We start from the raw sequence: 14,475 nt of genomic DNA on the forward strand, positions 1-14,475 counted from the left end.
GGCAATGGCTCCTTGAGTCGAGCAGTCTTAGTGTTGAAGGATCACTCGTTTGCTTCATCGACCACCGGAAAGGCTGATAAGAAGCCTCTCACAGACAAGGATGAGATAATATACAACTGCCTTTGGCGCTTCCTCCAACTTCGCGGCTATGTCGATCCTTCCTCACACAAATTGACCAAATGGGGCGAAGCTCTTTGCACCATGCTGGAAACCCTCGCCAGTCATCCAGGATTGGAAGAAGCTGCTGTTGTCGCAATTGAACTCGCGCGCCTAGGCTTACTCGACGCGGAAAACATGTTCCCTACGTACAGCGGTGCACCCTTCCGCGGCTCCGATACGGATCGACGAAATACGCTCCTTATCTCTCGCGTCGCCTGTCTTGGCAAGCTGGAACACAACACCATCGGTTTCACGGGACCACTAAGCAAACACCTTTTAGGCTACCAGTCCATGATCAATACTGTCCGAGGCAGTTTACGAGACCTGATGGAAGTCACCATAACCCAGTTTTTCCTAAGCGGCGGTGCTGAGCGGGATCGATCTGACTTTACGGACCTAGGCCTGGAGCTGCCCTTCCTCCTTTCCAACGACTGCGGACTTGGGATCGCCGTCAAATCGTACCTTGACGAGCTCGTTGGAGCATCCGACCGCAGCTCAGCGGAGGTCAAGGAGTCGGTGAAAGAGCGAGGCGCGACCGAGTGGTTCCCACACAGCGTTGAATTCGCGAAAAACATCGACAAAGCTTTCGTGTTATGGGATGCAGTATGTTCCCCGAAGTTCTCTTTTGGACCTGCAATAGTTGTTGCGATATTAACTAGTAATCAGGTTTACAAAGGCATTAAGACTGCCGGACGTCTCGTCGAGAACGCACGCCTTTTCGATGAAGTCAACGAGTGGCTCGAGCCCCTCCGTTGACCATATTCTATCATCACAGCCTGATGGAGCACATGACTACCATTACCCCACCATGGTTTAAGGTGGTCCGACATACTCCTTCTCAGAAGTGTTGTATATCAATTTGAAGCGTTTTGTACGGATGACTTGTCTCTTCGAACGTGGGCACAAACTGCAGTGGCGCTTGTACAATGAAATATGTTCTTCATGACGTTCAGTTTCTCCACTCCTTTACTAGGATGTCCTTATCTCTACAACTAGGAATATCACAGCGCACAAGTACCCGACTATGAAGGTACCGCCGCGGACCGACCTCACAAGCCACATCCGGCCTTCATTGAAGCTAACGAAGGCACGAACGAGGTCTTTTTCTACTGTCAGCCTTGAATCGTGGGGATGAAGGAAAGGAACAGAAGATTCTGGAATGCGCACAAATAGGCTGGCGTATTGATCCAATCATTGTCACAAAATTTCAAAACTTCAAAGACTCAAATCCAAAAATCAGGTCCAACTGAACCAAAAATAGGGTACCTCCATAATGTGAAGAACGGAAGGTCGAGACTCAATGGAAAGAAGAGGATGCGGATGCGAAGTTTGTCTAGATCATTCCAGGAGCGAAAGCGCCATGAATGTGCCCGGCCATTCTTAACCTTGGCAATCATGCTGTCCAAAGCTCTACCAGGCTGGATTGGATGGACTGCGGGCAGCCACGGAAATATTCGATGTATGAGAAAGAATAGAAACAAACACATCCCATAATCAACAATTCACTAATTGTCTCATCAGACGACTCGAAGCAATGTCCAGAACCCCTATTTACTAACCGATCAATGTGTCCAATCGCAGCCCAACGCCAGAATTGCAACCCACGCCGCTCACAATCAGAATCATCATGTCTACAAATATTGCCTTTGTGCAGATGCACATAGAGGGCTGGGATGGACAGTCGAAAGTACAACACCAAAGTCATTGCGGACAAATGGCCAGACCCCAATGCAATCCAGGTTTCTAAGTCTCCATGGCCAGTTGCTATAGTTAAAACGTGATATATTCCGATCCGCAATCTCTTCTCACAATTCGCATAGGCTGCTTCCCATCATCACCCTCATCGTGTACAGTGTCTACCTTCATAAGCACTGCCGCAGCGGCGCCCCATACAGGGAAAATGGGACGTAGAATACGAGCGCCGCTTACAATCGGAATGGCGAGAACGACAAGTCGACGGGGGCCAACACGTACTAGTTGAACGAGACGCAGCCGCAACCACAGACGCAGACACAGACGCAGACGCAGACACAGCCGCTGTTGGTTCCGCGGGCTTCAACACCGTACGCCAAGGATATGTAAGGGGCTATATGGAGACTGTCTAAAGGTCGAGATATCCTAGCTGGCGATTTGTAACCTTCGACCATAGCGTTCGAAAGTTCTACGTTCCATGTTAAGGCCATGCCCGTGCTGTGAATGTTTTGGACTCAGTGACTCACCACCAAAGCTTGAATTGAGCTAGGTCAATTATATAATGTATCGAAAGTGTGGTGAAGAGTATTTGTCTTAGAAGAACAATCTATTGATATTTGATGATTTGGGCCGATTTTGTTGAACTCGCAGGAGCGATATTTTCCGCTTCATCCTTCCTCCGCCATCACCGCTAGTCGAATTATTATAGGGTGACGAAACTAAAAAGGCTGCAATTGAAGAGCTGCTAATTAGCGTTTGGAGGTGGATTTCCATCCGACCACTGTTTACCGAAGTAGTGTCGCGGGTATATTGGTTGCAAGGAGCAAAATGATTTCATGATCTAAACTGTGAGATTATCCTATATCGCAGGCGTCTGTCGACAACGACAAGCGCCTTTAACAACTGCACTAATGGTCTAGTGGTAGAATGTGTCGTTGCCATCGACGCGGCCCCGGTTCGATTCCGGGTTAGTGCATTTCTTTTTGTCTTTTTTGCCCATAATATTAATCGAGATTGCGAAGAAATTCATTCCTTGGTGCATTTTTGATAGTGGGAAGTCCAAACCGACGATGGTGTGGGTTGTTGGGAAGCAGAGGATTTCTACGCCTTGGTGCCTTAGGCGCCAAACAGAAACACGAAACAAGCAGCCAGCTTGAGTGCAGCTCAGTCATTTCAGTTCAGGGGCAGACTCACCTCTAATTATTACTTCGAGTTATTACACAGGATTCAGCGGAGCACTCTCTATCAGACGTCCCATGAAGATGTAAAAATATTCCTGGGACTGCGAGTTTGATGTATACGGATCGACTTACAGTACATCCCGAATAAAGCCAAATGAAAAGGGTCTCCCTGAAGGTGTGTATCAAGCCGAGACGTTTCTAGGGGCTCACGATAACAGAAATCCATATAAGCAGTAAGGGTTGGAGAATGGCTATCTAATAGGGTTCCTAAAAGGTGTTCGAACTATCCGAGGCCTCTGATAACGGGATGAGTAATAAATGACAGTAAAGGTCGCTTCAGCTACGGGTCAATACCTCGAAACTAGCCAAGCAGTTCCTCAAATTCTTCCTCCTCTCCCCCAATATTCGCTTCTTCCGCAAATTGGTCTCGTGATCCGGATCATGGTAGACTTGTTCAAACAGGGCGTCATCATCTATCCAGTCCAGCTGGAACACCTTTCTCAAACCCACGAGCAGATGTCGCTCGACCACTTGAATGAGGACATTGTCGATGAATCTATCCCGTGAGATCTACAGTATTGTTAGCAAGTAGTGTGAAAATTGTGAGTTCAGCCTTACATTATAGTAAATTAGCATATCTTGAATCATCTTCACCGCCGTATCTCTGCGGAGGCTTTCCTCATCCCCCATTCCTAGCGCTTGAGCTGTCAACTCCGGCGTATTTCCGATGATGCTCAGGGCAGGCTCGTGCTCTTCAGTCGGGATGAGGTCTTGAGCAGTGTTGATTTTTCGGAACATTCGGCTGGCGTACGTGCGACTGCTCTCTTGCCAAAACCTCTCGTTCTCAGTGATGACAGTTCCAAGTCGATCGACCTCCAGCTTGCCAAGTTCCTCTACCGCGCAGCCTTTTCGCTCATCGAGACGGTCTTCGAGGACATGCGCCCAGAAGCGGGAACTCAGCGCAGGGAACTGGCTATTCAATTTGAATGCAAGGACCTCGAGAAGGAAGGTCCGGCAGTGCTCGAAGGCCCGCTCGACATAATCCTCTGCAATATCCTTCCATGGGTTCGAATAGTCCACGAAGAGGAGGTTGATGCGCTGCGGGTCGAAGTAACCGGGAAGTTCCGCGCCCTGAGTTTTGACCAGGACATCGTAGAATTTCTGGACCCATTCGGTCCCGTCAGAAGGGACGATGCCGTTGGGGGTCCAGGCATATTCCATGTTATGGCCATGCTGTTTGAGCTCGTCAAAGAAGTTTCGCTCTTCGGAGCGAATCTTGGCGCGGAGATAACGGCCGCGCTCAGCCTCGGACAGCTGAAAGAATTCATGCTCATTGTATGTACCTTTTGCGCCGTGTTCGGTGATGATTGACATCTCCATGCTAATGTCGCTTAGTATTCGCTTCATCTCATGGGGGTCCTTGAGTCCGTTCGATACCGCCTTCAACTCGTCATCGTAACCAGCGAGCTTTTGCTTGATGTCCTTCTTGAGACGAGGCATTTGGTCGAGCGTGTGCTTGAACAAGACGGTTTTAAGCCTGTTCCGCAAATGCTTAACTCCCCATCTATCCACTCGGTGCAGCACATGCCAACGATTTGGTTTGCCCGCATGCTCGCCTTGGGAGTATCGTTCTTCTTTAAAGAATGCCTCTTCTTTGCGGTCTCTCTCCTCTGATGAAGTGTTGCTGACGACTTCAATGGCGGTACGATTGACTAAGACGTGACATCCTTGCTGGAACTGGACATCCTCATTTCGGCCCTGAACAATTCGGATCCACTCAGCTTCGTTGTCCATGCCTGGTTCGGTGCGGTCCGGCTTGGTGATGATGCCAAAAGTTCGTCGGCCTTCCGGGTCCACGTCACGAGCTTTCTGCAAGATGCGATGCTTCTGGAAGTTGTCGTCGGCATTGAGAATGGCGAGGATGATGGACTGCGGGTCCTGAATGTAGCGATCCGTAAGTTCGTCGACCATCAGCACTTCTCCATCTCGATCTCGGCGGTCAACTTGGATGAGGCCAGGAAGATCAACGATAGTTAGTCGTTGGTTGGTCGGTCCACGGATTTCCACTCGAAGGATGTCTTTTGAGAACTTAAGGCCACTCGATGCTGGATTGTCGGTGAACCCCATGGCACGCGATGCTTCCTTCATCAGCTCTTCCAACCGATGCGAAGGTCGAGACATGTTGAAGCCACTAAGGGCGGCTTGGTTGGCGGGACTGCGTGAGCTATCAGGGATGATGCTGACGTTCACCGAGCGAACATTGTCGCGCAGCAGGCGGATCTCGGTGACGAAACGAGTGCATGTTGTATCGCCTCGTGGAAACGGGACTCGAGTAATAGCCTCAAGGACCGAACTCTTGCCGCTTGATTGGGAGCCACACACGACGAGTTGTGGAAGGCTCAATTCACGATTGAGGTCATGGGAGCGTATGTCATCGACGACGTTCAAAAACTGGGTCTCACGATCGTCTTGTAGTTCGATTGCAGAGCCCAAGTCTTCCCAGCCGTCGGATCCTCCATGCGGAGGAGTCAAAATAGGGCTTGACAGAAACTCCGACGTGGCGGCGTTGGCCTGAAGAGGACTCCCAGGGGACCTGACATGCCCTGGATAACCGCTCCTATTCTGATTAACCGTTGGCATATTCGGTCAGTGTGCGAGTCTCAGGGAAAGATTTGAAGGATATAGTATGGGCCAGATATAATTCAGAGTCAAAGGTCAGTTGTCAAGGTATTCACAGGAAGTTCAAAGAACTCGAAAATGGAGATGAAATACGAAATTTTAAAAGAGCCCATCCAGAAATCAAAACCATTACGAGGACATTTGACGCGTAGACGAAGGCAAATTTTCATATGCTGCCCATGTCTCTGAGCCTCATATTTCCCCAAGGCCAAGCGACAAACTCATCGATTGCCTGGAGCCTAGAGCCATATAATAAAGACACGGTGTCCAAAAGCATCAATATCGTATGCAACGCGAATAATAATTGCGTGTACATCATTAAGACATGTGTATCAGAGCGCTTTCGTATGATTTCTAGACGCCGGTGGCGATTGGCGGCCGCGATACGACTGGATGGATTGCGAACTTGGTGACGCGGCTAGGCAACACCAGCAACCACCAACCACATTCTTGACACTGTGAGGTCACACCCTTGAAGGTTAACATGGAAATCGTTTAAGATGGAATAGGAAAGATGTAGGGAAATGCATGTAGCTGTAGAAGTCCAAATAGACCCGGTTGACCATTCTAAATGAACACAAGTTGCCCCAGACCAATCGTGCAGCAGCGGCATTCAAAGACTATGAGGAACAATTCTTTTGCAGCACAATAAGAAATTATATTGGACTGTTGTTGGCGCCGGTACTATATGGCTGACTTGCAGCTGAAAAGTCAGCTTCCCGACATCGCGAGGAAAATCAAATCAGGTAGCAAGCTATTTGAGAAATATCGCACCAAGCGCGGATTCGCGATTAATGCAGACGAACAGCTACACGAGCTATTGCATGCTGGACCACGAGGTGTCCAGTCTCCGTACAATAAGCTGGTCCTTCGGCTGGGAGAAGAGTTTGCGAAAGGCGACGGTAAGTAATCGACTATAACCAAGGTGATAGTGAAGAATGGAGACTGAACAAAACCACAGACGAATGCATTGCACGGTTCAATCAGATCAGTGTCGATATCGAGAGACTCATCGACCAACTAGCTTTGCGGCTTGACAATGCCGAAGGCGAGCAGGGCGTCGTCTTCGATCCCGAGGTGGAACAAGAGTGGGAATCCGAACTCCACGACACTCTGGAGGAGAAGATGAGGAAGGGAAAATCGGCGCTGAGCGAATTTGTTCAAAGAAGGTGGAAAATCACTCCTACTGTTCTTCTCGGTTCTCCTGTCAACCACTCCAGCCTTCGACGCATGCATGGCTCGCCTTACTGCCCAGGAGCACTTCGGCTTCAACGAGACCTAAACGCATCAATTTTAGATGTTGCTACCACGCTTCCGAATGGGGAATCGTTTCGCTGTGAAGAATGCGGCCTGGAGCTCAAGGACCTCGAGTTGCCGCAGCAGAACCATAGCGAGGAGGGGTGGACTGCTGTCGCAAGAACCCATGTTCGAGCATCGATTTCCTTAAAGGATCGCAGAGCGTGGTTCATGTGCGTTGAGTGCCAGTGTCTTGGTCGAGAGCATTACACTGTTAGTGTCCGGGCACTCATACACCATTTGAAGGAGCATGTAAAGTTAAAGAAGCTGAGGGACAGATTGGACGCTGCGAGGTCAACCGTGGTACTCTAGTTAGGAATCGAGACAATGTTCGGAAATGAAAAGCAGCAGGTGTATTTGAAGCCGAAGCCCTTTCGAAATTCGGAATGATTTTCGTTGAAGAGAAGCGTCGTGTTGTGTGATAAGAAAAAAAAACTCGATATGGTGTCGAGTCTTCGATCTAACATTAATTCCGGCCTGTCTCTCCTACAAGTCTCCAGCTTGTCGAGCCGATGATCTTATTCCAGTATTTGGTCATCAGGCTGTAGCCTGTCGCCCGTAGTCGCCGTAAATATTGCCGTCGAGGACTCGAGATATTAGTAAATCAGTACTCCGTAGTGAAATAAAAGTCCGAAGTAATAAAAGTCCGAAGTCTCGGCAGTCGGCACCGAATCGGCCTGGAGTCTGGACTATAATATGCTTCATTCCGCGATTCGGCCCGTCCCAGCATGAACCACGTTTAATGGTGCCGATAAATGACGTTAATTTGACGAGTGACCCGGGTTTCTAACTACAACTTCTAGTTTCTACGACATCCTGTGAAGAATGTATTGTTCGGTACCAGCACCTGGGCTCTCTCTCCAATGATGAACTCTGATGAAAACTTCATATGTAAAACCGTTATCTGTGCTGATGGCATCCTATGCTGTACTTTCCCGAAGAACGTTTCAGCCCCATCATTAAGATAGGACGAAAAAGGGGCCTACTGAAAATGACGTCCCCATTTCACACCTTTTAATATCAAAACATAGGGGTATTATTAGAGCGATCTTGTTTTTCCTCTTCTCATCTCCCACCACCTTTTTACCCATTGTTCTTATCCTTAACCATCGGGGGTGTTCCCGTTGTCGTGGGACGCAATGGGCGAACCCAGTGTTCGGGATTTCCAGGCGAACTCGACCTCGCCCATCACGTCGACTTCTCCGCGTCGGGCCTCTCAAGCCCCTCAGTTTCGGTCGCCCTTCGCCGAAAATCGAGCTCGCGCGCAGTCCAGCCCGGGCGGGAGCACGCATATACCTTTCACGCCGACGCCCGCCTCTCGGCGCCATCAGACCGTCGCTGAACCGGAGCCGCTTGCTCGTTCTACGTCCTATGCATCGCGCGCATCTATCCAATCCCGTCGCCGACCGGAACGATCGAACACCATACGCGAATATCACTCTCCGACTCGACCGATCTGGGAAGTCGCTGGTGCAGAGCCGGGTGTCGATACAAAGGATGGAACCGCACATCCTCATTACATCGGTCTCCACCAGGAGTGTGGCATCACGGTTGTGGATTTTAGCGAGGATGTCATAGTAGAGACCGAGCTTACAAATGAGACACTCGAGGAGTTCCTGCTCGAGGAGCAACCGGAGAAAACGAAATGTCGGTGGATAAACGTAAACGGGCTGAGTTGGGATGTCATCCAGATGCTAGGCAACTATAAGAAGTTGCATCGGCTGGCAATTGAAGATCTGATGAATACACGAGGTTCAAGAACCAAAACCGATTGGTACTCTGACCATTGCTTTGGTATGTATATGCCTTCTTTACTACGTCCCTTCTACTCGGGGTGCAGTCTTCCCCTTTATGTTTGCTTCCTCCATTGACCACCGTCACTATTCCGCTGAAGGGTAAAGGATCCCGCTCTACGACATCTACTGCTGAAAAGAGTTCTTTGTTCCTTAGAAGCGCCTGTATTCCAATTTCATAGACATCGATGTCCCACGTTCTCTTTATAATACTCAGTTTGTCGTTTGGCAAAATTGATTTCAGATCCTGACGATTACAGTCCTCCTAACCCTTCAAAAGTTAGTGAAACTCGGCCCACTCCACCTAGAAGGTGACGAAGTTTCCCTTTCAGAGATGCTCGAACGACGCCCAAGTTATTGGAAACGTCTATGGAGAAAAGCCCATGATGACTCCAGCATTCTCGTCGATAATGGTGGACCAACACTCGAGAAGCTCGGGGATACGACCTGGGCACACAGTGTCCGAGCCGAACCGAAACGATTCATGGACATCAGAAGCCTACAACGGTTTCGTGGTGGCTCAAGTAAACGAAGCTTATATATGGAGCGAAATTCTCCGCTCTTGAAGAAGCAGCTTGCTGTCAGCGTAGAGCAAGTTTCTATGTTCCTTTGTTCTGATAATACGGTCATATCATTTTTCGAACACTCCGCCGACGACATCGAGCAACTCATCCTTCCACGTCTGCGGACTGACGACACTATCTTGCGGAGGAGTTGTGATGCAAGTATGATTGTGCAGGCTATGATCGACGCAATCACTGATCTTGCGATGGCGGTCGTGGCTGCATATGAGGATGTGATGGCCGAGGTGGAGTTAGACGTCTTGATTGATCCGGACATGGATCACTCTAGGACTTTGTACATACTGCAAACGGAGCTGGTGCTGCTTGCCAACAACATACATCCGATTTCCGCGTTGATTAACACGCTTCGCGATCATCGCGAACTGCTGCAAGGTATGGCCGTCAGCTGGGTTTATAGATAGCGCAAGTCTAACTACTTATATAGGCACGGTGGGCAAGAAGGAGGACCACGACGCGAACCCGGCTAGCAGGTCACACGGGGATGTTTCGTCCTCCGTCCAGATCAGCCCCTTGGCGTACACTTATCTGGGTGACGTTGACGACCACTCTATCATTATCACCCAAAGTTTGAGGTGGGTTGATCCCTCCTACGTTGCGGAGCATCCAGAAAACTCCATATCACTTGGTTCGACGCACGGCTAACGTTTGAATTAGGCAGATGTCTCGTTCCACAGAAGCCCAGATCGACTTCATCTTTAACTCTATGACGAGTCAGCAGAATGAGTCGGTCTTAAGTCTGAGGTAAGCTAGCCCGCGCTACCTCATTGAGCGTCTTTAGAATCAACCAGCTCACCGACACTGCAACAGCATCATAAACCTAATCTTTATGCCTCTCACGTTCCTGGTTGGTTACTTCGGAATGAATTTCGAAGAATTCCCGGCTATTAGGGACCATAGCGACTCGTAAGTCCTCCAAATGTTTCCCTTCTTTTCCACGTCTATCATGGAAAGGGCCAAGGGTTTTAGCGCAGGCACAATGCATGACTCCCTGCGCAAATCATCATAGTCTATCCCATCCGGTTGCCACGTCTTTAATGACATGGGCAACGGAGGCAGTGAGATTGCTGGCAAAGTTCATACTGGACCCTACGGCAGCCAGGAAGACACCGCTTTTCAGTCGCCAAGTTTCTTTATACAATACCGCCTATGTGTCCTACGTGTTTACTGACCATTTTTGAAAATTTGAAACTAATCGCTTCATCAATTCACAGGTGGTTCTTCATAATTGCAGGTCCTATCACCGTAGGGACACTCATTATACTGCTACGAAGATCGATCTTTCGCATGTTCCGCAAAGCTTATCAGAGGCGGTGGGTCACTCGCCAAAAGAAGGGGCGACGATCCCCTTTTGGTGTTAAACTTCCTTTCGTTGTGAGCCCGCAAGATGCAGAAGCTCGTAACCGTCGATTCGATGACTCGATGGGGTGACCTGCACTGATTGCCACGAAAATATATACGCAGTTCACCTACCCAGCGGCTGCTTCTGTGTAACCTCGACCTCGGCGATACACGTAACTGCACGCTGACCTAGCTCTCACACTGTATGATGTTGGCAGGACTCGGCATCTTTGGGTCCGAAGCTCCAAATCGTGATCCAGTGCAAGGCCGCGCAGGAGATGAAGCTACTGGATGGAAGCGGCCCCAATCAACAACGACGCAGACGCCCGGTGTCAAGCAAACAAATGCCACGACGCATATGCGAGCAGGATTAGAAGACGCCATTGATGGATTTATAGGGTTCGATGCGCTGGTCGGTTCTATGTAGCCCGACAGCAGAAAATAACCTTGCATTGGCTGCCTGCGGCTCGGTCCTAGGATGTGATGTGCTAGCCTCGTAGCGGGGCTTGCATCTCATTCTCAACAACACGAGAAGCCCAGCCCGTCAGAACTCGGCAGAAATGGTATGGTTTCTCCCTCCTAGGTTACACCAGCAGAAGCAAGCGACTGCTAGCATCAAGTTCGGTGATTCGATCTCCGCCTCTTCACATGGCGAAATCCGTATCACAATGCAGCATGGGGTCTCATCCAACTCCCCGCAGAAGTAGTGATTCCCTTCTCAAGCAACCCCTCCCATGCTGCCCTCTCGAGCTGCTTCTGTTCCTTTCAGACATTTAAGCCGATATTTGGTGGCTATTACTTTCTATTACTACACTGCCGCGAAAGTAAACTTCACTGTTGTACTTGGATAAATTAGTCTTTGGCTGTATATCTAAGTGTATCATCGCTACTATAATTCCTTTGTCGAACTCCAAGCCTTGTCACGTTCTACAAGTAGGACATAGCGATTGGCGCGGAGCACGCTCCATCCAATAATTTTCCAACGTTGAGTCAACTGGAAACTTTCATCTGTCGTATGCATGCCACTGTTTGCGCTTACCATTTTGAATCATACCGAATTTGGCGCCATATAAGACCGCTGGCAATGCAGGCCATTGACTGGTAGATCGCAGACGGGATTTTCTCCGCTTCCCAGCGGTTCCCGCGCCTCTTCGCTCTTCGATGTCACCATTATTACGCTGGCTTCATTATGTCTTCTCAACATCGTCATCGGCTAGCCCATATTGCTCCAGCAGTCTCTCTATCCAACCCTACGGTATCGACGGCTACCCACAATTTAAACGGTCCCTTGCAGCCCCGCGAAGTCCCAAAGAAGACGAAAGGTCAAGCCGCGTGCGATCTGTGTCGCCAGAAGAAGGCAAGGGTCAGTGAACCACTCCCATCATACTGCCTTTAATGCCAGCTAAAACTTAGCCAACTGTTTATTTATGGTGATTCTTTTTACATTGGCTTTCTTGCTCAGGTTTAAGCTTTTAAACTTTTATGTCGTTTCATATCATTTCGAAGAGTCTTGGTTGCCTCCCAACATGCTGGCGAATACTCTGCAGAGAGTCCCGCTCACCCCTTGAAATAGTGCAATGGCGATAAAAATGGATGCGCGAACTGTGTCCAAAGACAAATTACCTGCACCTACCGATATCACGAGGGAAAGCGGCTATCAATCTCCCAGAAGGAGTTCGAACGTGTGCAATCCAAAGTCAACAATCTCGAGGCCTTGGTGGACATCCTTAAAACCGCCTCCTACGAAGAAGCATTACAACAACTTCAGGAGCTGCGTCGTGACACAACATCCGCCTCTGACCCTATCTCGACATCGATGGACTTGCCGATAGGTGTCTCCCTCCAGTCATACACGGATTCTGGAATCCATAATCTGGAAGCCAAGTCTTCCTCGTCAATTAGCTCTACTGACCTGGAAACATCTTTGTTCGAGTTGGAGTTGTACAGTATTGAGAATCTTCCACCTCGATCTGTCATCGAGACCTCTATTGCCGGGTTCTATAGTAGTCTTTCCTCACTTTTCTATGTCATGGAGGAGCGAACCTGCCAGGCGATGATTGAGTATGTATTCGACGCAGGCTCGCCGATCTTCATTGCTGACCTGGGCGAGATCTGTGGGTTGGCTGCTCTGGGGGGAGGCTATGTGCCAGAACCGTTACCGCTAGTCATTCGGGAGAAGTTGATTCGCACGGCTCGGGTTCATAAAGACCAGAGCATCGAATCACACCCGATCCGTGGAATGCGAGCGTTCGCCCTGCAGGCACTCTACAACTTCTCGGAGAAGCGACTGGGTGTCCGCATGGATATCCAGTCAGGCTTAGCGTTGGCAAGATGGGTTGGCTGTGCGAATGTGCATGGTCAAGCCACCGACAAGCTCAGTCCTGTCGAATATGCGGAGTATACACAGCTCTACTGCAGTCTCATTTGCCTCGAATCCTGGTTTTCTTCCACTGTTGGTTATCCCTCCGAACTGACTCGGCACGAGATAGCCAGTGTTGATGTCGACTCCTGCGTGACAACCAGAGCAACCAATTTTCACGCGCAAATGGCCAGCATCGGGGTTTTGACTGCTGATGTGTACCGAGCTATGTATGTTGAAGAGCAGCCGAGATTCAGTGCGGTACAAGAACTTTATCGTCGCCTCGATGAATGGCCCTCGTCCCTTCCGGAGACCAAAAGACTCGGCAACATGATCCATACACGGGATCCGGAAAACCCGGAGCAGGAAGATGTTACCCTCCTTTTCGTTCATATGCTCTATCTCTCCAGCATGATTCTCGTTCATAAGCCGCTTCTTGTCGCTTTAGCTGACCGATCACCCCATTCCCGCGCGTCTCCCGTTAGTCCCGGCTCAGAGGCCTTCGGCGAATGCAGTGCCATCACCAGTCCTCGCCTCGATTTGACAGCCATGGACCAAACCGTTCTCAACGAAGCATACAACCGCGCGATCCTTGGTGCCCACCAGCTCGTCCGCGTAAACAATCTCTTGGCTTGGCAACGAACCCCTTTTCGCCACTTCTGGCTTTGCATGAGCCAAACATACTCTGCCTGCACCGTCCTGTTGCACGAAGCAGCGCAGACCATGTTGATCCTCGTCTCTTACAGCTCGGCGTCGAGCAATCTGTATGGCTTCGCAGCAGGGAAGTGGAACCCAATCCTCGGGGACGTCACTTTAAATGTACAGGAGAAGTCCCGCTCCATTGACACGACCGATGTTACTAGTGGCATGACGGACGGCGTTCTCGCGCGTAACGCCCCAGACCAAAGAATCGATGATGCCCTCGAGCGTGCATTCGCATGTATCCAGGCGCTTGGTGAAGCGCGCGAGTCGGATCCGGGCCACGTAGCGGGATGCTACGTCGATTACGCGAAGCCGTTGCACGCAGAGCTTGTGCTGCTATGGCGCGACATCAAGCCTCCCACTAGAAATGGTGGTGGTGCAGAACAGAGGGTGTTGGATTTGGGAACGGTGGCAGCGCGAGTTGTCGAGCTGTTGAGGAAGCCGTTCGGACATCCGGGCACGTTGGAAGATGCAGATGAAGAGGGCTCTAGCTGTGGCTTCATGGCCTGTAAGGGCAAGCTGTGGACTTGAAATGACGTTTCCGCTGCAATTGCTACTCTGCAGATCTTCCTCTATATAATGTCGGTGTTATTTTGGATGCTTCACTGTGGAAAGTATCGGGGAATTCTCTTTGTGAGTCCAAGAAATTAGGAGTAACCGGTGGGGCAAAGCATGGTAACGTTAACAACGAT

The 14,475-nt window shown here is 49.8% G+C and overlaps 5 protein-coding genes and 1 non-coding gene across 6 annotated transcripts; 5 read left to right on the forward strand and 1 right to left on the reverse strand.

Annotated features, from left to right (window-relative positions):
• P152DRAFT_185644 (uncharacterized protein) lies at window positions 1–1,233 on the forward strand. The gene has a single exon (XM_033674215.1). The coding sequence runs from the start codon at window positions 202–204 to the stop codon at window positions 913–915; it is 714 nt and encodes a 237-aa protein (XP_033537072.1). The 5' UTR covers window positions 1–201; the 3' UTR covers window positions 916–1,233.
• Window positions 1,234–2,756: 1,523 nt separating this feature from the next.
• Window positions 2,757–2,827, forward strand: P152DRAFT_t12. Its single transcript has one exon. It is a non-coding gene; the product is annotated as a tRNA-Gly (tRNA).
• P152DRAFT_511593 (uncharacterized protein) lies at window positions 2,768–6,011 on the reverse strand (the record flags this gene model as incomplete). Its single annotated transcript, XM_033682713.1, has 4 exons — window positions 3,651–6,011; window positions 3,387–3,602; window positions 3,165–3,201; window positions 2,768–3,003 (listed from the first exon to the last, which is right to left on the reverse strand). The coding sequence occupies exons 1-4, from the start codon at window positions 5,670–5,672 to the stop codon at window positions 2,768–2,770; spliced, it is 2,511 nt and encodes an 836-aa protein (XP_033537073.1). The 5' UTR covers window positions 5,673–6,011.
• A 193-nt stretch (window positions 6,012–6,204) lies between these two features.
• Window positions 6,205–7,371, forward strand: P152DRAFT_511594 (uncharacterized protein). The gene is made up of 2 exons (XM_033682714.1): window positions 6,205–6,613; window positions 6,673–7,371. Exons 1-2 carry the CDS (start codon window positions 6,400–6,402, stop codon window positions 7,317–7,319), a joined length of 861 nt encoding a protein of 286 aa, XP_033537074.1. The 5' UTR covers window positions 6,205–6,399; the 3' UTR covers window positions 7,320–7,371.
• A 775-nt stretch (window positions 7,372–8,146) lies between these two features.
• On the forward strand, window positions 8,147–10,291 carry P152DRAFT_470878 (uncharacterized protein; the record flags this gene model as incomplete). Its single annotated transcript, XM_033681011.1, has 5 exons — window positions 8,147–8,801; window positions 9,061–9,756; window positions 9,809–9,956; window positions 10,039–10,125; window positions 10,192–10,291. The coding sequence occupies 5 exons, from the start codon at window positions 8,147–8,149 to the stop codon at window positions 10,289–10,291; spliced, it is 1,686 nt and encodes a 561-aa protein (XP_033537075.1).
• A 2,079-nt stretch (window positions 10,292–12,370) lies between these two features.
• P152DRAFT_390279 (uncharacterized protein) lies at window positions 12,371–14,314 on the forward strand (the record flags this gene model as incomplete). Its single annotated transcript, XM_033676036.1, has 3 exons — window positions 12,371–13,595; window positions 13,656–13,833; window positions 13,990–14,314. Coding segments are annotated over 3 exons (1,728 nt in total), but the record flags the coding sequence as incomplete, so codon positions are not given.
• Between the last annotated feature and the right edge of the window lie 161 nt (window positions 14,315–14,475).

This window comes from Eremomyces bilateralis (assembly GCF_010015585.1).
Source record: "Eremomyces bilateralis CBS 781.70 unplaced genomic scaffold P152scaffold_3, whole genome shotgun sequence".
Classification (NCBI taxonomy): Eukaryota; Fungi; Ascomycota; class Dothideomycetes; order Eremomycetales; family Eremomycetaceae; genus Eremomyces; species Eremomyces bilateralis.

Excerpts from the sequence above, each read along its gene's own strand:
- P152DRAFT_511594 (XM_033682714.1), top strand. The coding sequence starts at position 6,400 with ATGGCTGACTTGCAGCTGAAAAGTCAGCTTCCCGACATCGCGAGGAAA. Across the intron at positions 6,614-6,672 it reads AGAGTTTGCGAAAGGCGACG|ACGAATGCATTGCACGGTTC; the intron begins GTAAGTAATCGA and ends ACAAAACCACAG.
- P152DRAFT_185644 (XM_033674215.1), top strand. The coding sequence starts at position 202 with ATGCTGGAAACCCTCGCCAGTCATCCAGGATTGGAAGAAGCTGCTGTT.